This window comes from Amblyomma mixtum, chromosome 3 (genome assembly GCF_055824585.1).
Source record: "Amblyomma mixtum isolate Tamu chromosome 3, ASM5582458v1, whole genome shotgun sequence".
NCBI lineage: Eukaryota > Metazoa > Arthropoda > Arachnida > Ixodida > Ixodidae > Amblyomma > Amblyomma mixtum.
The window spans coordinates 57,136,514-57,160,364 of record NC_143014.1 but is presented as its reverse complement, the minus strand read 5'-3'; the positions used below and the strand labels follow the sequence as shown (position 1 = coordinate 57,160,364).

The 23,851-nt window shown below is 48.3% G+C and overlaps 1 protein-coding gene and 1 long non-coding RNA gene across 2 annotated transcripts in view; both read left to right on the top strand.

Moving 5' to 3' along the window:
* Nucleotides 1-1,465: 1,465 nt before the first annotated feature.
* Nucleotides 1,466-23,586, top strand: LOC149350279 (uncharacterized). Its single transcript, XR_016290315.1, has 3 exons — nucleotides 1,466-2,606; nucleotides 5,586-5,699; nucleotides 23,531-23,586. It is a non-coding gene; the product is annotated as an uncharacterized LOC149350279 (long non-coding RNA).
* The window catches only part of vari (MAGUK p55 subfamily member vari), a 69,484-nt gene continuing 68,978 nt past the window's right edge, over nucleotides 23,346-23,851 (top strand). Inside the window, exon 1 of the mRNA XM_089579279.1 lies at nucleotides 23,346-23,713. Coding sequence (XP_089435405.1) covers nucleotides 23,623-23,713 — 91 coding nt within the window. The 5' untranslated portion in view covers nucleotides 23,346-23,622. The remainder of the gene's footprint in view (nucleotides 23,714-23,851) is intronic.

Below are 23,851 nucleotides of genomic sequence, written 5' to 3'. Positions count from 1 at the left end.
CCGTGGCAGGTGGCCGTTAAATTAAAGATTGTTCTCGACTTTTTGCTCGGGAAGAGCAACCTGGTTCTTACTATCCCCACCGATGGCAGGAATACCTGCCATCGCAGGGCAGTGGCGCGTAGCTTAAACGCTGCACCACTGCACCAGGAGTGGTGTGAGGACACCCAGGGATCTATGAATGTAGAGAATGACCAATTCTACCGCAGGGCAAGTCTAAAATGATGCAATATCATGCAAACTTACATCATTTGATATATAAACCAAGGTAAGCCCGTTCAAATAAAGCAAAACCATTGAGTCAAGATAAACCAAGCTAAACCAGGGCTAACCGTGCTAGCACACGACAATTCGTGATTAGCCCCAAACTAAACCTAAAGTTATTTTTATTAAATTTTACTTTTGTATATATTTTCTATTATTTTTCACTCTTAAGAGGTGTCTTTGTTTAATGCATATAAAAATTGAAATGAACGGCCTTATAAAGGTGTACACACTAGTAGTGATCTACTGCATTAAAGAAGTTTGCGCGTAATAGTCTTTCAATTCTGCTAATCACGCTCATGAACATGAGCCAGTCAATCAACGACTTCTTTTCGGTCATGACTGGAGCTTCTACGGACAGAAATGTTGGAGGGGCGACAGCACCCCTTGCCCTCCCCGCCCCTCCCACCCCTCCTGTTTCGGAGCCCTGGCCCCAAACGCCGCTCATATCAGTTGAATCCTTTTACGGCGCCTGCGGGGCATCGTTTCGGCCAAAGGTCTGGCTTGAACACAGCGCAGTTGCTATTAGTTTTAGCGCAGCGCGATGGGCTTCCGTGATCCGTTGCCTAGAAGCGGCAAGTGACTGTTTCTCTTACCTCTCCCTCTAAAGTTCCATCACAGAACGATGCCAAGCCTTCAAGCATGCCATTTTCCATTTCGTTCACAGAGCATTTTGCACACCACTGGTTTACAAAAACAAGTAGTTTTTTTTTTTCCTTTCAAATATAGTACAGACAAAACCGTCCTGAGGGAATCAACTGCGATGATTTAGGAAGGGGCAAGGGTACAGAGAAATATATCTACTTTTTATTTTAGTGCTTTATTTTTTCGTGCCAATTTTGTTTGTTTTCGCCGTGGTGACTGTACGAAGGATTCGTCTTCTATCAAAAGTATATCTTTTGCAGGCAGTTAACGCATCAAAGTACTCGCCACCCAACCGTCGTCCCATAAGGTAAGGCCTTTTAATGCGAGACCATTAGAACGCCATTATCGCAAAGTGTGTGGCGTTGGCGAGTGAAGCCTCGGTTTGCAGGAGGTAAAGCGCAGAGAGAGAAATCCCCCCTCTCCACTTTCAAGGGAGATTGGGGGAGTGGGAGGGAAAGTTGGAGTGAGAAGAGTGGGTGGGAGTTGGTCAGGGTCAAGCTGCGAGTGCTGGATTAGATCGGGAAAGTGGAGCGGGGGTGGGGGGCATGAAGTGCTCGCCTACGAAAACGTTGCAAAAATCTATTAAAACTGGAGTGAAAAAAAAATGTCATCATGATTACGATACTCGATAACGCGTAATTGCGGTGGAGGCGTTGTGCGTAATTTCTGTGTTTTAATGTAGAAGTTTTGTTGTTACTTGTTATTTTTATGCAGAGTGAAGTATTCAAGCGGGTGTTATAGTTGGCTTCTGCTTCGGCAGCTTACACTGCTGGATCTAGGCGGCGCTTCTGCGCGGGCGGCGCGTTTACGGCTACTTTTACAGACCATCGTAATCATTTTGTGAGTTTGAAGCAGCTGCGCGGTTATTAAGCCTCACCGAATTATTGCAATCGAGCCCTTTTCACCCCTTCTTGATTCCAGGTGTCCTTAGTACAGGTGCCCACCACCTGTATGGCTGCTACCGCGCCGTTTTTTATAACTGCTTGTAATTAAATTTCTACGAAAACGCGCCCAGAGCGTCCGAGAGGCGTTTCGAAGCCTTTCACGGCGTGAATGAATCAGTACCAACTTTCCTAAATCGCTGCCTTAATCAACTTGTCCACAGTGTCCTGCGCCCGGAGTGCCCAGAGCTGCGCTGTGAATCGTGTTTGTACGCTCATAGTTATCGCGTTCTAATGCGCTCGCCTCCTGATCGCCACGAGCAACGCGATCATTAGTGAGACATGCAGCAGTGTTTTTCGCAGCATGCGGAGGAAATGATACGAAAGAGCGGACGACTGATCATGTGGGCCAGCCGTATACGGCCGGCCGCTCAGTACGCCTCGTAGCACGATGCCCGGCCGAGCGGGTGTATATTTGGTTCGTAATTATTTGCCGTCCGTTTTCAAGGTATCCCGGGCAAACCTTGGGGATTCCGCGGCGCGGGGTGGGTCGGCCGGTTCCGGTCGTGTTCCCCGAGGCGGATGCGCTCCGCGAGCTTCTCTTTTGTTGCGTTCCGGGCGGTTCGCGCGCCCGCGGATTGCCGGGCGATGGCTCTCACGCGCTGCTGCGCAAATAGCGGAACGCCGCACGAGTGGTGCTCCTCCGTCCGAGAGCGGCGACCATGCGTCCGGGCCGGGACCGCCGCTCGGCCAGCGCCAGTCCAGCCCGCCGCCGCCGCCGAACGCTCGAGGGGACCCGTCCACGCCGGCACACGCACAGTAAGCATGGCCCATGTGTTGCCCGCGTCGCGCGACGGGAAGTAGCCACTGTCCAACGCTGACGTACGCCCGTGTATACCCGACAGGAGGGATTGCTCGCGCCGCTCTTCACTGACTGCCGTTCAACGCTCAGCGCCGCCACTTCTGATTAGCTCAGCTAGCTCCAGGTTTTGTGGTTACCGTGAGGCTCCGAGTGTTTCTGTCCATGCGCAACATGCCAGGTTATTTTTTTTTTATTGACGAATGAGATTTATTAATTTGCGACCAGTGCGCTTATTACATCTTGAGAGCCATGATGTTTGTACAAGAGGATATCATGCAAGCTAGCCACGGCTATATCATTGCTCTGCTGCCTGGCGTTAACGAAGCCTCAATAGGCGAATTATCTATGTTGCAAACTTTAGGACAGTCACCATGCAAGGCTTTTTCATTTTGCCGAGTCGCGTAACGATGGTGAACTTCGAAGTAGCGACCTCCGAAATCGTCCCTGCGCTCGCCTGATTACGCGATCAAAAGCGAACGTCCGACACTAAACCATTCCTCCATCTCGCCGACTCCGAACGAGCCACGCTCATGTTTGTTTCCTTTTCGCTCACCGGGTTGTGAATCGTCGCACCGCACTTTGCTGGCGTCGCCGAACTTCCGCCTGACAGGTGCTGGGTCATGCGGTGCGCCTGATTGCGTAATCGGGTGGTATTTGACAATGGATATACATATCGAAGCTCGCGCGGGCTGATAATTTCGAACAAGGGTTTTTTTTTTTTTTGCGGGTAATTACCGTCCCATGATATTCACGATATAAGTGTTTCGTGATACTATAGGGAAATTAAAGCTTTATGGAGGTATTTTAGCTATAGTTACATTTGTGGGACGTTTATTTCCGACAGAAATAGCCGCCCAGCTCAGTGATAGAACAGTGATCACGAGATAGGTCAATTTATTTTGAAGCTCGTTCGTGCCAACCAATGAAAAAACTTCCAAAGATACATAAGCTGTTATTTTTCTGTTACCCTTTTCTAGCCACGTGGAGCCCATCATATCTAAAAAAAAAAGAAACAAGAATAATTACTTGTTCCAAATTCGGCGCACACTGTTCAGTAGCTCCCTGCTTGGGCAAACCTTTCAGTCGGCTGGGTTGCACCGAGATCTCCCAGCAGGATCACGGAAACACTTGACCTCGTTCGCCGCGCGGTAGAGCAAAGGGAATCTCGCCAGTGACCTTGATATTGGACGGTTAGCTCTTTATCCTCGTGGAGGGCTGGCGCCGTCTGCTCTGGGAATTCGCGTTATCTGATGACACAATCGATATCGTAAGCAGAAACGTGTACGAAATACCAGATTGTTTCATGGGGCGGTCTATGAGCCAATCGTGGCCAGTAGCGTGTAATAGGAATACACTTTTCTGATAGGCCATGCGAGTTCGAGTCAAGGCGCCTTTCTCCAGCAGTATGCTGATTCGACTGTTATAATTTTTGCAGCACAAACCCCCCGCAAGAGCCCCCTCCTAAATTTTGCCGACGCTGTGGTCTAGCCGAGTTTGCTTTTCAGCTTTCTTTCAGCCAGCGGACCAATAAGCGCTATGAGCACAGGAATGTCTTGGTGTGGCGTCACGCTCTTGCAATGTCGTGCTGCTGATTGTCCGGTCGGTCGCCGCCGGGAAGTCTGTGACATTTTGGAGCACACTGCGGCTGATCGAAGCAGAACTTCAGCCTGGGACTTTTCAACCGTCGTGGTCTTTACGAGAAACCCGGGACTACCGCCTACCGAAGCGGTTTCTCTACTAAAGAAGCTAACCAGGGCGGTTAGCATATGGTTTGGTTTATTGGGTTTTAACGTCCCAAAGCAATTCAGGCTATGAGGGACGCCGTAGTGAAGGTCTCCTGAATAATTTCGACCACCTGGGGTTCTTTAACGTGCACTGACATCGCACAGTACACGGGCCTCTAGAATTTCGCCTTCATCGAAATTCGGCCGCCGCGGCCGGGATCGAACCCGCGTCTTTCGGGTCAGCAGCCGAGCGCCGTAACCACTGAGCCACCGCGGCGGGGGTTAGCATATAGTAGGGCGAGTTCGAATTGATCAACAACTCGAAGCGGGAACGATTTTCGTCCAATGAGTTTAACTTTCCATTGTATCCGTTTATCTGTTCTTGGGTGAATGCTAATGAGTAATTACTCTCTCATTACAAATTTACTCTACCTTGTGGGTTTCCCCTAAAATCATTGGACTAATAGCTGAGCTGTAAAACAGATCCCCTGACATGCTCGTAGTGATTTATTGTGCAGTTTTTCGCGTTGCGATATAAGGCTAAGTATGAAAGTCCGAACAGTGGCTTGAATCTGCTGTTGACTTTCCCAGTTTGGCTGCCGCAAGTAAGCAACATCTTCAGTTGCTTTGGAGAAAGTTAAAACGCGGTGTCTGTAGTTTTTCTAGTCATCAGCGTACTACCATTGCACTACTATGTCAGACTAGACGTTTACACTAAACTTGGTTAGTTTTAGTAGTTTAGAAGCTGGAATAAGATTAGGTGGATAATTATCAGTGGTCTGAGACACTTTAACACAATTTCTCCATTTTACAAAAAAAAGTGAAAGCTAAAAAGCTGCAGATATTTGAGCTACAGTTAATGGCTTCACCACAATACTCTCCTTAATTTTGGTGTCACGTCTCAGTTTCACAACCGAAGCGACTAATGAGCATTGAGGTGAAGCCCATTGTCCACGGATTAGCAGTTACTATTTCCGCTTGTCGTGGTACGTGTCTCAGACCGTGTACTTTACTGCTTATGAGCCCTTGGCACTGCGTGTCCATGGGGTTATAAGCCAGGCGCTGATTGGACATTTTCGTCAAGTATTACTCTGGACGTTATTCCTCTTGCTAATAACCACGCAGCTATTGCAATAATAATGGCTAATATGGGCCTGGAAAAAATGCGAACTTTTTCGTCACCTGATCTGCGCTCTGTATCTGCGTTTACAGAGCGAAGACCTTCTACTCCCCCCGAAGCGTACGCACAGGTTCTACGTGCTTGGCTGCGACCGAGTGATCGACGCATCGGAATGCCGGTCGCTGAGGACGCCGCAACGGCATTCGGTGAGCTCACCAAGCACTTCTCTACAAAGCCGAGTAGCACCCATGCTCTGCTTCCGGTCATATAGTGTGCGTGTATGAGCGCGGAAATGGAAGGTGGCGTTTATTTTGAGGCGGAAATTTTTCAATCTGTTTCGCTCCCCATGACTATATCAGCTCCAGAATGCATTGTCCTGTCAGTGTCACGCAAGTGTATTGTTGTTGTTGTTGAGTTGTTTATGCTACAGGTGGAATTAGCCTTGCTTATTCTGCCGGCAATTGCTCCACCGTAGCGTCACTTATATGTTAATAATGTCCTAAAACCGGTCAAATCTGCCCCGATATTCACACAGTCGCTTATAATAGAACATGGACCACTCCCGCAGTCACCATCTATGCACACGTCAACTCACAGCACAACATTATCCACTCCAGAAGTCACCATCTATACACATATTCAGTCAGAGTAGAACATAGTCTATTGCACAGCCACCATCTATGCACACACTCACTCACAGAATAACATAGACCACTCCAGAAGGCACCATCTACGCACACATTAAATCACAGAAGACCATAGACTGTCCCTGCTGTCACCATTTAGAGTCAAGATCAGTGTCCTGCCGGAATGATAAAAGTGTAACTCGCAACGCACAAATTACAACTTTATGTAGTGATAAGATTGAAATTGTGATAACAGTATCTTTGTCGCATCCAATCTCCGCCCCATGACTGCACCCGCTACCAGGCTGACCTGGGTCACGTCACTACAAGTGGCTACCATAATGTATTCAAGCGGAGGCAAAGTTATACCTTCACAGCCGCCCAGAAATTAAAAAAAAAGGAATGTGGAGCACAGTATAAAAGATGACCAGCTATGCAGTTCTCTCTCTCTTTCTCTCTCACTCTCTCCCGTTTCCCTGTTCTTCAAAGCGCGGGCTGTGCTCTAGAGGGTGTTGGCTGTGCACCCATGTGATGGAGTCGGCTTTCCGGGCGGCGCCGCTCCTCCTTTTAGCACTCGCGCACGACTCAGGTGTGTCGCGCGCGCGCGCGTCCTTTCATTTATACGGCGCTGGCCTCTCGAGAACAGCAGCGGTCCTCGACCCTTCATCTCATTGTGTCTTATTTTGCGTCAGACAGTCATTCGCGACTCCCTCTTTTTTTCGCCCGGTGCGCAAAGAGATCGCCGCTGCTCAGCGCAGATGTGACCACCGGCAGGGGTTCCTTTGACGCGGCAGCCCTCGGCGCATAATAAACAACTGGCTCGACGACTATGCTCTCCGCGTGACGCCGTTTGAAATGCCGCCGGGCTCAGGTGTGCTTCGCCCTACGCTTTTCTCACCGCGGCTATTTTCCATGCCCTTTCTTCAGCAGAAGTTGACGCGGATCCTAGAAAGGGCAGTATTATTCGCCTCGTCGGCAGCTGCTCGCTCTCCGCATCGGGGCATTTGAGTCGGCGCAGAAGCTGCTCGCCAGCACGGATGGAGTCGATCGTCAACGCTCTTTTTCGTCCTTGTAGCTCAAGCATGAGACAAGGGTGCTACAGCATTCACGCTCCTCCTATTCCGGTTGGGCTCGCTTGCATGCTACATCGCTTCGTGCGCAGCGGAATTCCTTACACGAGAAACTTTATCGGCCACTTTCGCTGAGTCGACCACGCTGCTGGCGAGTGTTGCTTTCCTCACTCCAGGATACGGCCCGGCATCTATCTGCGCTGAAGAAATAACAGCGCAAGGAACGGGACGAAAACACGAAGGAAGAAGACACAGCGCCCGTGTCTGTGTCTTCTTCCTTCGTGTTTTCGTCCCGTTCCTTGCGCTGTTATTTCATCATGGATTACCAACTAGCCCGGCATCTTGCACTTCTGATCTATCTGCGCGTTTGCGTAAAATGCTGTGACACTAAAGCAAGGAATAGAAACCACAACACTAATTGGCAACACAATTCCGGCTCGTATTTTTGAACCCTGCTGGTTGAAATGCGATTTATTGGTCCTGTATTGAGTGGAAGGGTCGGCGAGGCAAGAGCGTTCCAAATACATGTACAGTATTCGTCAAAAGTATACAGCCCAAGGAGTCTGCTTCTGAGTCCTGCAGCGCGGCTCCTCTTGCATACTGAGGGACCCTAATCTCACGAAGGCGGGAGGAATTTAAGTCACCAACCCTCCCAAGCTTAGGACTGCCAAAAATGCTAAGAGCCCCGCTACACGGCTTGGAAGGAAACCCCTTGGGCTATATATTTTTGAGAAAGACTGTACCTTTCCCCGTAGCGAATGGTTTTGTACGAGAAGTCAGGCCAAATGAATAATCATTATTTTCTGCATTTAATTAAAATGTCCGTACAGTGTAAGTTTAAATCGAGCGGGCACTTGTTAGAACAGCGGCTCCTCTATTATCAGTGCATGTCAGGTCAGCCGAAAATGGTGAATCAAGGCCTTTCCTGTTCTTTCTCCGAGCCTTCCCTGCTTCCTAGCTTTTCTGCCTATCCCTGCAAGTGGGTCCAGTGACTCTAAGCGGGTCCGCCGCACTGCGCCACGTCGCGGAAGGTGTAGAAAGCGCAGCCAGAGTGACGTAACGGGGGCTCCCACCTCACGGGCCGGAGCGCTCAACTTTGCGAAGGACCGGTGGGCGAGGCGTCCACGATACTCCCGTTGGTAAGAGGATAGTCTGATCTAGGCATTGATAATAGATGAATCGTTGGTGACTACGTTGGTCTGCAAGAAATTATCTAAGCCGCAACTCGGCAACGGCGCTGTTCAACCTCGCAATCGCTGCTTATTCCGAAACGACCGTTGCGACCGGTGGTCCGGTCATTCATTGCTTGTTAGCTAAACAGAGTTCCTTCATTCGGGACGTGCTTGGGAGAGTTTTAACGTGGTAATGCCGCCACGCGGAAGTGCGTTTATTTTTTTAAATGTCAGTGGCTTTATTTTAAATGTCACTGACTTTAGCCACAGCCACCATAGCCCTCCGTAGAGAGGCTGAGTGATAAAAGCCCAGTCAGGAAGGGTATCAGGTAGGGAAAACACGATCTCTCCAGTACGATTCATAGCATCTTTACAGGAGGTATGCAGAGAACTGGATTGAGACAAGCCGGGGATAAAAGTTAATGGAGAATACCTTAGTAATCTCCAATTTGCTGATGACATTGCCTTGCTAAGCCACTCAGGGGACGAACTGCCAATCACAATCGGAGACCCGACCGGCAAAGCAGAACGGTGTGCCTAAAAATTAATAAAAAAAAAGTAATGTCTCAGAAAAACAGACTAGTTTACGACAGGCAGCGAAGCATCTACTTAGGGAAGGTAGTAACCGCTAACCCGGATCACGAGAGTAAAATAACTAGGAGAATAAAAATGTGGTGCAGTGCATTTGGCAAGCACTCTCAGGTCATGAATATCAGCTTACTAGCATCCCTCAAAAAAAAAGTATACAACAGTTGTATCTTGCCTGTACTTACCAATGGGGCAGAAACTTGGAGACAAACTAAAAAGCTTGAAATAGAGTTGAGTATCGCGCAGAGAGCTATGGAAAGGAAAATGGTTGAGATGTATGACGTTAAGAGACATGAAGAGAGCAGAGTGGGTCAGGGGACAAGCACGAGTTGATGATACAATAGTCAGAATCAGTAAGAATAAATTGGCATAGGAAGGGCACGTAACGGGAAGGCAAGATAACCGATGGTCCTTTAGAGTAATGGAATGGATTCTAAGAGAAGGCAAGCGTAGCAGTAGAGTAGCAAACGCCTAATACTTAAAATGAGGCCAAATAGCATTGACAGCACTGTAGTTAATTAAGTCGAGGAATACTTAAAAAACAGGCGACAGGTCGTTAAAATAGGGAATGTTCGTTCTACATTTCAGGCCATAAAATGCGGAGTTCCCCAGAGTTCTGTTTTAGCGCCTACATTATTTCTTCTCTACATTAACGATGTTTCACTTAATATTTCCTCTTCACTAAGAGTGTTCGCTGATGTCTGCGTTATTTATCGATCCGTGACTAACCTCAATGACTGTTTTAGAGAGTCTAATGACTTACATAGTCTAACTAGACAGTTAGACTATGACGGGCAGATGACTATACGGGCAGACGGGCAGATGACTATAAACTTTAGAAAAACCAAACTTGTGCGTTTCACAACGCGGAATCAGGAGTTGCACGACACTTATACAATTAATGGTGCAGCCGTCGAGAGCTCACGCACTTAGATAGCTATGAGTGTACCTCACAGCTAACCTGCCTTAAAACGGGCACATTGACTACATATTAGCCAATGCTTTCAAATTTCTGGGTTTCATTCGGCGGTCATTGCGTCATGGTAACAAAGAAACTAAACTCCTTGTTTATAACACTGTTATACGCCCAAAACTCGAATATGCCTCTCTAATCTGCAACCTTCATCAATCGTACCTAATATCCAAACTAGAATATCTGCAAAACAGAGCTGAGCGGTTTATTTCACGTAACTATTCCGCGTAATCCTCGTAATTCCTTGATTCACACGAATTTAAATCAGACCGGTCGTGTACACGTTGCAGAAAACAAGCTACCGATTACAATTACAGTTGCTTCATTTGAAATGTAACTGATCTCAGTGGTCAGTTACAGTCCATGAAAAGTAACTGAACAATTACACAAAAGTAATCGATTGCTGTTACGTTATTTTTCGTCCATCTTTCATTAGCACAACACAAATAATACACGGGCGAAAATGAGCTGCTGCCGCTTGTTTGATCTATAGTCTGTTGCAGTACATACTTTGGTCATTTCACCTGCACTTGTTTTTCGGAGTTTTCTTAAGATTTTTTTTTTTTCACTTTTACTTGTGAACACATCAGTAGCGACTCTGAAGAGTATCTCGATGTACGCACTGTTGTCAAGTGCGTTTCTTTAACATACGGAGGCCTTGTGCACCACACTTAAGTTACGCAATGCCGCGCTTCGCTGTTGTCCGCGCTCTGAGAGGACAAAGCCCAAGCTCGCTAAACATGACATTCCGTTGTGCCGTCGAGCTGAAATGCGAAATGCGAAGCACCGAACTCGGGCTAGTCAAATGCTGGCCGCTCGGTCTTGCATGTGCATATATCCTTGCGCACGCGCCTTCTCCGCAGCTCGCCCGTTGTCACTCAAACGCGAGAAAATTTTATGCTACAACAGTATTTGCCACCGTCTTCAGGTTCTCGAGGGTGTACCACTGGCGACAACTTGTTTTCGGGGAAAAAAAAATGTAACAAATTATTACAATCTATTACGAAAAAAAAGTAATTGCATTACCGAAAAAGTTGCACCTTACAGAAAGTAACCAATGCATTATAAAATTCAAAGAAAAGGTAATTTGTTACGAGTGACTAGTTATTTGTTAATGTCTCAAAGCGTATCGGTGAGGCAGGTGGAGAGTATATTACAGAGTTGTTCAAGTTAGAGAACACCTCAAAGGGCGCGCTCGGCCTAAGAGGCAGAGAGTATGGCCCCTAGTCGTAACTGCCACGGTTAATTGCTCCGCGCAGAAATAGTCGAAAAGACACGGCCGAATCGTCTGGAAGGACAGGACAGTGAAATAGCGGCGTGACCAGAGCAATAGACGAAACTGCGATCCCGTACATGCATTACAATCTGTGATTAAATACCAGTGTGATGTGTTCACAGTACGCAAGGCTGCTTTTGTCACAAAATTCATCGATGCCTAATAAATGAGCTCTATGATCTAGGGCCCGAAGCATTCTCATCTTGCCCGTTCTTTGCATTAGATACTCCAACAAGACAGGTGTACTTCACGCGTACCTGATAGGATGATATGGTACAAATAATGAACTTTGTTCTCTGTTAGTGTTGAAACCTTTGTTGCAAACGATGTCATGAACCCTTAAAAACGTCTCATTAAATCCACAGCTCCTTGTCAACAGACAACATAGTCACGCACCGCAGGTGCATGCATTCTTTTGAAGAACTGCGCACTTTCGAACCCTCATTGCTATCTTGCGCACGTATCTGCCATTTCACTCAGGTCAGCTATTTTCTTAATGCGGGTCATAGTATTCTGCTCGTAACAATGAGCTGACGCGGGCTTGAAAGAAATAACAATCTTGCTGCTTATCTGCATGGTCAATCTGGCTAGCGGCTCACACTCTCCGCAGTCAGAGATACCTCTGCGAGCCTAGTAACCAGTCTGATCTCACCGATCCACGCGCTGGCCCTTTGTTTGAACTCATCGCGTCCGAATGTACCGAAGCTACGTGCAGACGCGCTGTTGTTCGCGAGTGGAGCGGCACGGAGGATCGTGACGCTGGGGCACCTGCCCGCCATCCGATCACGAGTCGCGACGCCAGGTGCACCAGCCCAGAGCACGGCTGGGCAGTTCAATGAGCGCAGGCGCCCTCTGCGGGCTCGATTGGGCACGCACCGCCACCACGCCGTCCACGTCCCTCCCCCTCCAATCACTCTGGCCCGCACGCACATACACCCGACTGGCTGCTTATTCTCATCTCAATCTAGGCAGCTCGAGTAGAAAGAGGCGTTGTGCACAACCACTCAGCGACCAACAGTCTTTTAGAATAGGGGGACCCTATCGGTTAGGGGGACAGGGGAAATAACGGGGCGCCCGTGGGCATGCGCAGAACAATACCGCCCCTCGGGTTATTGCCGTACTCATGTGCACTGGCGCCCCGCTATTCTCCCACCCCCCTAACAGAGAGGGTCCTCCTATTCGAAAGCTCGCTAATATCGCTGTTCAGGGAGCCTGACCCTTAGTGCCAAAATATGACTGAAATAGTCGGTTCAGGCCGCTTGCGCATAGCGCGGGGTAAGCGTGCAGTGCTCAACAAAGTATAACTTCCGTGTAAAGCACGAAAAAAAACACACACACAGTACGCGCCAGCCTTGCCCTAACGGTCACTACTGTCATCGTCTTCTAGGTCTGGGGAGGTGCTATTTCTCGAAATATGAACCATGTGTTTAAATCAATCGAAACTTATGTAGTGCCTAATAAGTGCAGCGAGGGAGTGAAATTTTATGCTTTATTTGTCCCGCACATGAACGTCTGAGCGAGATGGAACAAGGAAATGCAAGGCGGGAAGGTTAACCAGAAGATTCCGGTTGACTGCCGTGTACTCCGAGAACGAGAACAAATGATAAAAACCGGAAAGTACAAGACACCAAAATAAGTGAAACGTAAAAAGCGGACGCTGTACGGCACTGTCAGAACCTGTCGTACAAGCGCGGCGCCCTCAGAAAGCGATGCAGTACACAGCAGGCGTTCAGGGCTGACGATCGTAGAGTACCCGTCCAAGGACCCTGTTGTGTGGCAGAGGGCGAGTGTCAGGGTGGTCAAGTGCACTGCACAGCGCTTATCTTTCTGCACTAAACCGAGGGGGCAGGCAAGACACTATATGCTAAACAGTCTGCTGCCACGGGTGACGCAGATAGAGCTGCGACACGAATGAATGGAAAGCACCGAGTGTCATGATGAGTCGTCTGAGGGCCTCGCAGACCTCGGGCAAAAAAATATGGAGCCTTACGAAGCGACGTCAGAACATATGCCCATATATATATATATATATATATATATATATATATATATATATATGTGTGTGTGTGTGTGTGTGTGTGTGTGTGTGTGTGTGTGTGTGTGTGTGTGTGTGTGTGCGTGTGCGTGTGTGCGCGCGTGTGTGTGTGTGTGTGCGTGTGTGTGTGTGTGCGTGTGTGTGCGTGTGTGTTTGTGTCAAATTATTCAAGGCAACTGATCAAATATGTAGTAAGTTTGGGAAGAGAATCATTGAAAAACTTAACAGATTTATTCAACGTTTCGACCAGGGTCTGGTATTTCTCAAGAATGAGAAATGAGAAATACCAGACCCTGGTCGAAACGTTGAATAAATCTGTTGTTTATCAATGTAACTTCCCCAACTTACTATATATATATATATATATATATATATATATATATATATATATATAGTATTCAGTAGAGGCTCCAATGGCCCAGTTTACAAGTTTAGGTACAGTATTACGACAAACGCGACTGTTCTTTTAACGTTTATTGTGCCAACAGTTTCGGGAATGGTATTCCCTTCGTCAGGGCAGGATTGTAAGCCTGCCCTGACGAAGGGAATACCATTCCCGAAACTGTTGGCAAAATAAACGTTAAAAGAACAGTCGCGTTTGTCGTAATACTGTACCTATATATATATATATATATATATAAACCGCCGCTAACGTGTGTTGGCGCTTCTTTTTCACGTTGCACAAAGACCGGTTTTACACAAGCGATTATATGCTCGACCAGTCAGTCAGGCATGTCAATGCACTGTCGAAGTACCCACGCACACCAAGTTAAGTACTTCTACGGAATACTTATTGCACATAAACTCAAGTTTCCTTTTATCTGTCTATTTCGCTCAATATAACCCCTTCCCCATGTGTATGGTGACTGAAAATTGCCGGATTAACCTTCCGGCATTTTCTTTTTCTGTATCTCTCTCACCTTGTGTATAAAATTGCAAATTCTGTGAGTGTTTGTCCCGTGGTTTCATTTTACCTGTCCCTGGTCTCTTACGCGCTCTGATGACACAAGCGTCATGAAAGGAATAAAAAAAACCGGAAACCACGTATTGCGAAGCACTAGCTTTCAATGCCTGCCGCAGAGATGGGTAAAATCTTGTGACGAAAACAACCTGGTAGTGCTGGCACATAGTACTCTGATCATGAGCACGATATCTTCCTGCAGGCAGGGCCACATGCTTTTCGATGTTGGTTACCGTATATCAAATATTACGGGTATTTAGGATCCAGCTTTTCTACAGGCTGCTACGCTCCGTAACGACGCAGCACGAGCAAATAATGGATAGCGGTCGTTTTGAGTTGCAATAACGCACGTTCTTCTGTCAGCAATCGTGACCTTTCTGACCAGTGACGTCACGGTGGCTTTGAGCCCACGGGGCCGCGCAAATGTGCCTTTCTTGCCCGATAATAGCTAAACGGAGAAAATGCGAGACCTCGGCGCGGCGGCAGATGCGAGCGATGCTTTGTGCGTCGCACATAACGTCGCGGTGGGCGGCGCTGGCTCGCGCGCAACCTTGGAGCGCGTGCGCGGGCATTGAGTTTCCGTCACCTGGCTCGCGCCGTCGCCAGGAATCCATGTCGGAAGACGGGCGTCGTCTTCCGCGTCGCGATCGCCGCGTGAGTCGCGCGTGGAGGCCGTTGCTACGTCCAGTGGCTCGCCAGCGGCACCGTGAAGGCATGCGCTGAGCTCGCGGCGGCGCAGACGCAGATACGCCGACGGGTGCGCTTCGCCGACGCTCGCCTAGCAGCTGCCGTTGCGTTCCGCGGTATACAGACCCCGACAATGGAAAGAAGAATAAATTCAGCCATGGCGGCGATGGTAGACGTTCGATACACGCTGAGGAAAGGCAGAAAAAAAACAGGATGCGCCAGATCGCTCGCTGCCTGCTTGCGCGTGTAAGCCCCGCTTCGGCGTTTCTCCACTCAGCTTCATCTGTCATAGTTAATGCGCGACGTATGCGGAACGAGCGTCGTATTCTGCTCTTCATTCTTCTGGACGATACGCGGGTATAAACACGACAGCAAGGCGCTTGTAAGCCATGCGCGCGTCTCGGAGGCTCAAAGTTGACGAAAGCAAAGATAACATAAATGGAAAGAGAGAACTCGCATGCGGCACAGCAGAGAGCATGGAGAGTTTTTATCGGTGAAGTATATTGTTCACAGTGCGCATTACCCATCCATGCAGGGCGGCTGTCGTAGTTGTTTGTCCTGAATAATGGCACAGGGATTAAGCGATAGCACGGAAAAGCTGCAGTGCTCTAAAGGCTGCTGCGGTAAGTACGATTCACCATTAACCAGAAATGAGGTTTGCGATCAAGCGATCTCGAGCCCATTTTGGCAGCCAAGAAAGATGACATCACGCTTCACTATTAACCACACACATGAAAAATCTGAAGCAGGTCATATGTCTTGCTAAACGTATAGTTAATTAAGCACGCTTGTTAAGTACACGCTGGTGCACTGTGCGCTCCCTTCTCCCGTTGAATCACACACTGTGCTGTGCCGATGGCGGTGGTGGAATGCAACGTGCCTACATTCGCCTCCTCTTCCCCTGCTGAATTTCTCGATTTTTACTGCTCTCAGCCGTATATCGCTGTTGGTGGCATGCGGGTTTTAACGTCCCTAAGCTGCATGTGGGCCAATATATTCCAGGTTAACCTGGGATAGACCATAATAGAGCAGCATAGACACTGAGCCTGTCGCTATCTCAATTCCACGTGGTACACAATGGACACGCAAGGCACACTCAATACGGTCCACCTGGGTATAGCATTCTCATTGGCGGCTTGCAGGTGAACGTGTAATGTATGATTCCGACATAATACGACAACAAAGCCAAAGCCGTGTACCCCAGGGGGTGTCCCATTAATGAGTATCGCTGAAGAAACGATTCAGGCGTCCCTGACTGCAAAAGAATTTAACCTGCGCTACGAGCTCATTTTCGCAGTCTATTTCTAGCAATCATTTCGTCGCGATAGGAGGCTCTTGTCTGACCCTATTATTTCGAATCCGCCCGGCACGGGTCTAGTGTCGCCTATAGCACGCGCTTTTCGCACAATGCATCCTCGGGTGACCGCGCCGCACAAACGCCGGGGACAGTTGGCGGCGAGCTCTGTCCAGCGGCCCTGCGCGCACTGGCGCTGTCGCGGCCAGCTGGCCAGGAGGGAGGGGCGGCCCGCGTGGGCGCCCCGAAAGCAGCGTCCCGGAACCGAGAGGAGGCGCGGCCCTTTTGTCTCTCCGCCAGGGGCCCATTACGTCTCGGTTTCCGGTGTCCGCGGAACCCGGGGGAAACGGGCGCCGTGCGGTTGCATTCCAGCCCGCAGCAGCGGGCGCGTCCGATAGCCACCAAAGACAATGCCTGGGAGGATCGCCTGGCACCACTTTTCCCACGCGTGTGTGTCGTTCGTGCGCTCCGACAGGCTGCATAAATCTCGCTGCCCGTGCTCATGTCACCGCCGGACGTCTCTGTCGCCCGTCCGGACCCGATGCGGTGCGTTGCTATGCGGGTGTAGTATACGTACGACGTGCCGGCGGTCTGAAGTACTATACCGATAGCTGCGCGCCCCTGGCGGTGCGGTATCTCGTCGCCTGTACTGTGCCCCTGACGACTTTATCGGTGCTGAAAACAATGGCGTGCTTGCTAGTCCCTACAACGGATAACTGCAGAATGCCGTTGCATGGGGGATCAAATGTTCAATAGGCTATCAGTACAACAGACATCCGTGCTTCGCTGTTTACCTTCCAGTACACGTTGTGCGTTTAACGAAGTCTGCGTGCCGAATTTTGAGGCACAGGTGGAGGTGGTGGTAGTGGTTTATTGAAAAAAAGAAAAGAAAATAAGTGAAGCAAAAGAATGTTGCTGGCCGACGCAATTGCTAATATCTTAAGCACCCGAGCTGCAGCCGGCGGAGGCGAAAGGGAAAGGGAGAGGATAGCCAGGATGAGTATAGAGGGGAGCGATAGGACTCACCACTCCGCGGTCTGTGTTCACAGCGCATTTTCCCAGGACAAAAAAAAAACAAAAAAAAACAAAGTGACTGGTGTATAAACAGTTCCAAATGAGCCTTGACCTTCTTGAACTTTATTTGCATAACAAATCTTGATGGTTCATGAACCGAACTTCCTTGCCCAATGGCGGCGTAAAACAAACAAACAAACAAACAAAAAGTCTTGGGCGACGTGGTCCCGTGGTCTCGTAGTCCAAATAAGAAGCGGTCCCATAATAACAAAAGTGCTATATTACCACGAAGAAGATACTGTACAGGAGGCATGCTCCAAGATCAAGGTGTCAACGCTTCTGGTGTAAGAGCGTTATTCTGGCCGCGTTCGTCAAATTAGAAAAAGGTGCGGAAAAGTGCAGCACGTGAAAGAAGTAATGGCTCCAAGTTTGAACTTTCATTTGGTAAGCTAAACGTGAAAGAGTCCTTTTAATAATCAGAACAGGCCAAAATTTAGGATAAGGCCCTATGGCCTCAATAAACAAAAAAGCAGAATTTTTATTTTCTTAACGCTAATTGTCGAGGGGCGTATAAGCCATGCAAGTAATTCAGCTCGAAGCTTTGCTTCTAATGAACCGAAAGCTGCTGCGCGTACAGAGGCGTGGTTGTGCAAGGATATAGTGCACAGTAATTTTAATTCCAAAAAACTGCGCACGCTTTCGCGAGAGGCCAGACAGCAGCAGGATTTTCATTTTGTTGAAAACTCCCCTACGTCTGACAAGCATACCTGCTGTTCCAGGTGTGGAAGGTTATTCTGCATTGTGCACCCTAACAATGCATGACATGTTTCTGGCTCTGTATACAGGCCCTTAGGTTCTTGTGTTGCAGTCTTAGAACGCCGTGAGGAGTAGGTGCCAAGCCCTCAACGAATGAAATGCGACATATCGAGCGGGTGGCTTGAGGTAAAGTCTGCGCCTCGGTGAAGCGTGCATGGTTCGGAAGATGCTCGAAAATTTGCGAGTACCACAAACCCTCTCAGAGATTCTTTTTTATGCGTACATTGCAATCACTCAGTTCAGCCCTTGGGCGCAGCCGGGCAGCCACCAAACCACGTGACGTGACGTCACGTGGTTTGGTGACGTCACGTGACATGACGTCACCAAACCACTTAAAAAGAATGAAAAAAAGAAAAAAAAACACGGCTGAGCATGGTGGCGGTTGCCACCACCCCGTTTCAAAGGGGGCGCTCCTATCCATCCATCCATCCATCCATCCATACGTCACGGAGGAAAAGCTGCGAGAAAATTGAGTGCCGCCAAGCAATACCTCGCGCAAAAAGACCGCGCAATATGCAACGCATTCTTGGCTTAACCAAGCTAAGCCTGGGTACTTTTTTTTTTTTTTTGAAGCTTAAAAAAAGAAACTGTGCATCCATCACTCGACAACACACTCAAGGCCGTACATTCGCAGTGTCGCGTTTTCTCCGTTGCCGATCGCTAGAATTGAATAAGTTGGTGTGTAGAGGCGACTTTGGTCCGCCAAATATAAATTAAATCGCCTTCACTTGATTCTCCTCTGATATATATGACATTAAAATACTGGATGCTGCTTTTTGTTTTGACCTGCTGCACGTTCTAAAAAGATTCAAAAGAGTGCTTGCATCTCAGTACAGTTTTCATATGTGGCCCAAAAAGCATTTTATGTGGCGCCAAGGCCAGAACACCTGATCACGGGACTGTAGCGTAAGCAATAAATGCAAGTAGAACAGTAACAAATGCTGCAGCATTAACAATGAAAGGCGTTTCTTACGACTAGCTTAGACTAAATATCACTAGTGCAATTTTTTCTCGTACAGAAAATGTATCTATGAGTGTTAGACGTTCACGAGAAATAACAGATGCAGTATATGAACGATTTATGATGTTCCGCTATCCTTGAATTACTTGAAAAACGTTACAGTTACAGTAAGAACGTAAAAGAATGAAAAACGATGAGCTTAAAAAGCGCGAATTCCTCCCCGTGAAAAAAAAAAAAAATGTTGCGAATGTGGCAGATAAACGAAACAGCAGATGGTGAATAGCACAGAAAAGTGCTGCAGCCCATACGTCCGTTTTTTGTTGTTGTACTTGCGAAATTCTGGAGGGTAGTCAAGACACGTTAAGGTTTTAATTTTAGGTTTTCAACTGGCGGAAACTGTGCACGCGATGATACTGCGATTTGTTCTGTCTTAAGTAATCATCTCGGGTACGTCTCTCCTCTGTATACCGAACTTCGAAATCCCTGGAAGTGGTAACATTTACCTTTTTTCCATGCCTGGCAAAATTCCTGGACCGAATACAATCATAGCATTTTGAAGCAATATGCAGAGTGGTGCGCGAAGCATCTGTCTGTTGTTCAGGAAGGTAACTGAGCGAGTGACTCATGCCAGCCGCATGCATGCTGAAGGACCGGAAGAATCGCATCGTTGTACAAATCAGAGGCAAGGATAGTACTGAAAACTATTGTCATATCATCAACGTGTAAAATTTGCGAATGCATCCACAAACACCTGATTTTCTTCGACCGCAGCCTTGTCCCCATTCCCCTTGACATCGCACTCATACAGTCGTTCTTTATCTCATAAACGTCGATAAGACTAATTGCGTACTTTATTAAACAATATATGGAAGATATAGTAAATCCCCATCGGCTGCGAGGATAACCGGCGTGGCGTGAACATGTCCGATCGCCGTCGTTATGTGAGCGATAAGTCACATGATGGCATGAGAAGAAACGAGGGCAGCTTGATTGTGGTGTTTCGCTCGTGGCAGCCACAACCGAATAATTAGTGTTTAGGGTTGCTCGAGTAGCTTATTGCGGCTAAAACACGGATACATTGTCGAAAATAAAGCTGTCAGGAATGCTAACAATAATGCTAGCAGGAATGAATGAATAAACGAAACAAGTCTATTGACAAGCACCCTGTGGCGACTGAGTGGAAGTACTACGTCTCGTTTGTACATCCACGACTCGTTCATTCTTAAAAATGCAACTATTTTGAATTTTTGCACCCAAACTAATGCAGATAGATACGAAAACATACAGAAAAGGTATGTGCGATTCATATACCGTGTGTTTCACCTAAAATGTTTTGCAATTTTTAAAAACAGGCTTTTTGAGTTGGAAGAGCGCTTTTACGGCATAGCATTGCCAGCGGTGTAGCGCGTCAGAATACAGTTGAGACCTGCTAACTAGCAGGCCATTTACCTAATACTGAATAGCGAACTTTTTTCTACTGCCGTACATTAGTGGTGCGGGCGAGGTTTCTCCTTTACCGCAACTTATTATCGTTAGTCCCCTTCATTATTGAGAGGCTTGTAGCCCACCGTAAGTAATATCCATATCAGTTTTTAGAATTTCGAAAACGCAGTTACCTTCGGCGCTATAGCCCAACGAACTTTGACTGTTTCGACGAGTTACGTGCACTGTAGGGGTTGCTTTACCTGCAAACTTTTCGAAAGCGCAAGTACTGTGGCGTGATTTAGGCAAAATTTCTTGAGCCACAGCGCCAAGGGTAACTAAGTTTTCGAAATTATAAAACTGACATGGATATTACATACGGTGGCCTACACACCTCTCAATAAATAAAGAGACTAACAGTAATAGTTAAGCACCTGACTATTCAACATTAGTTAACGAGCCTGCCAGTCAGCACGTCTTAGCTGTATTTTGATGCGTTGCACTGCTGACAATGCTATGCCGATGAAAGCGCCATTCTAACTCTGAAAACAATTTTTTATTTAATTGCAGAACATCTTAGGTTAAACACCAAGTACAACTTCTACTATCAGCAGTAAATGAAACGCGAACAAGAAAACTGGAATAAAAACCGCAAAATGATATGTCCGTTGGGGAAGCTCATTACTAGCGCAGATCAAACTTCATTTCGAAGACGCGAAGGCTGTCCTCAATAAACACTAATCAACCGTTCCTGTATTTCCTCTCCAGGGGCGAATACGCTTGCGTTTTTGTGTTGGCATTTCAATTCTCTTCATATGCTGCTGATAATACACGAACTCAGTTCAGTTAGTGTCTCAATTAACTAAGTAGTTGCTAATGAAGTCGCCAAACGAAATTTATTGCCATCTGTGGAAGCGTGCCCGAACTAATTTGTTCGCGCGCTTGCCCGCACTCATTTGTTTCCGCGTTTTTGCTTAAAGCTCAATTTCTTGTCTATTACTTCATGCCTCATTTTGTTTAAAGCAAATTGCTGTGTCCACCGTGTCATAAATGAGGTTCTAATATATATACCTGAATAAATCAAAATTAAAGCACTCGGACTGATACGTTCTTTTTTTAAAAAAATTATAGTACATGTTGCCATGCATGCACCTGAGGAGGAAACGCTTGTAAAAAGGAAAGGGCAGTGTTACAGGAGAAAGTCGTGCAGCTTCAAAAGTGAAGCTGGTAAAAAAAAAAACTGCATTGTATCGCGCACGTGTGTCAAAAATAGAAGAACAAATCTGCTTCCTTGAATCCGGACGAATTAGATGCATGAAATTTCTTTAGTTCAGAAATCCAGGCTTCGAGCTACAAAGCGTAATACGGAAAGCCATGCATGAATGGATATAAATAACAGCATCACACGCCCAACGCGACGTGGGAGAATCGATTCAACCAAACATCACGCGAGTCTGTTTCGCATCCCGTTCACGACGATTTGTCGGCATGCGCTTCTTTTATGAGGAAGTCCTTGCAGTGAAGATGCGTTCACGGGTTGGTGCGTGCATTAAACCTCAGTGGCCCAAGCTGAAAAAAAATAAAGAAGAGTGAGCATAAAATAACTTGTTCAAGGAAAAAGCAACTGTTAAGACGCAAGGTAACGGAAGGTGTTGAGAAAACATAAACAATGGCTTAAGAAAGAAAACAAGACAACTGGCACCGCCTCCGCGTCCGACCAGCCTGAACGACGAGAACTCGTGACGTCGGTCGCTGTGCTCCCATGCTGTCACGGCTTCCGCAGATGGAGCCCAGCAGTTGATGGATGAAACGCCGTGCATTGGGCTGTCACGGCGGTTCCACGCTCTGCCTCTGCCGCTGTTTGATTTTGCATCCATCGAACGAAGCAAGAGCGGATGCGGCTTCCTGTCGTTTCGAGGACGGATTGTTTCCGAGCAGCAGGGGAGCTTAATGACATTTCAAGGAAAACAAGGGTACCAGTGCTCGGCTTGGATGCTTCCCCATGACTGACGGCCAGTTATACGCGCGCACAACTGCTCACTGCCAGGACCCCTCTTTTCATCATAAATGCTCACCACAAAACCATGACTGTCGGAATCTTAAAGAAAAAAAACTGACGTCATAATGATAGGTGGTCAGTAGCAGAGCAGAGTGTTGAGGCTGCCGTCGAATAGCGCGAGTACACGAGATTAAGAAGGCACAAGCAGTACGACAACAGTGTTACGTCGTGCTCGGCTAACTAGGACCTTGTCTAGTTAGTTGAGTTAATTTCTTGATCCACTTGCCTTTACGCGCATCACTAAAAGAGCGTTGATGCTCAACATGCTTCTGCACCTTAAAACCCGATGCACGCTTGCCGATAAGATGCGAATTTGTAATGAGACGAGTAATTGCCCATTAGATAATGAGTGGTTACTTCCTTATTACAAATTAACTCCCCCTTAGAAAATCCCCCTAAACTCACGTGGCTAAGATGCGAATTTATGCCACTAGGTCATATGAGCACGACCACGCAAATGCCTTGGTCGTTTGGCCGCAAAACCAGCGGGTAAGTCGACGAATGGATGAATAATCTATAATACAGTAGGGGCTGGAAAATGTAAGCGGCCAGTTTAGGCCTGCCATACAAGGTACTTTCTCCTTCCTCCCACTGTCGGGCGTACGCAGCGGACGTGCGCAGCCCGCCCCCCGCGCATAGACGGCTCGAGTTGCTATGCCGATCGGACCAGCCCACTGCGGCGGCATACCTTGCTCAGCGGAAGCACCAAAGGTTCACTCTCCCCGAAAGCAATAAAGAAGCGAGACGCAAGGTGTGATGCATGCGGAGTCCCCTCGGCCGGCCGCTGGGGAATCCAAAATCGGCGCTCTCGCGGCTGCGCATGCGCCGTGACCGGCGTGACCTTGCGCCGGGCGCGCCGCCCAGCGGACGCGTGGTCCGCGACCCAATCTCTCTCGGCGGCGCCCGGTCTCCGCGGGCAGCAGCCGCCGCAGCAGCCGACAGCATCGGCGCCGATACGGGCCCCAGTTTGAAAGTTGCCCGGCAGCTCCGCGAGCGTGTTCTCCTGACCGTTGCTCCTCGCGGCGCGTGCACTGCGCGGCCGCACGTAGCCGCTTTTCCTCGCGCGTTGCGCTGTCTGTGCAGTGCGCTGAGTCCGTCTCCGAGCGCTCTTCGTGCGCATACCGGACCGGCCAAGTCCCTCAACAGGCCAGCCCGCGGGGGCGGGGTGGCGAAATATGGTCCTGTGCGGCGGACGACCAGGGGCTGACGATGACGGCCGCCGACTGCTGCGGAGCACCGAACAGCTCAACCAGCAGAAGCAAGGCAGTGAGTATGAACAGGGACGGGCTGATAGCTTCCAAAAGCGCACGGAGGCGCGCTCGGGGATGTCTTCGGCCAACGGCTGCCCATCCGCTGCCGTTGCTGCCGTCTCGACGCCCGCGTGTGGTCGCCGCACACGTGGGA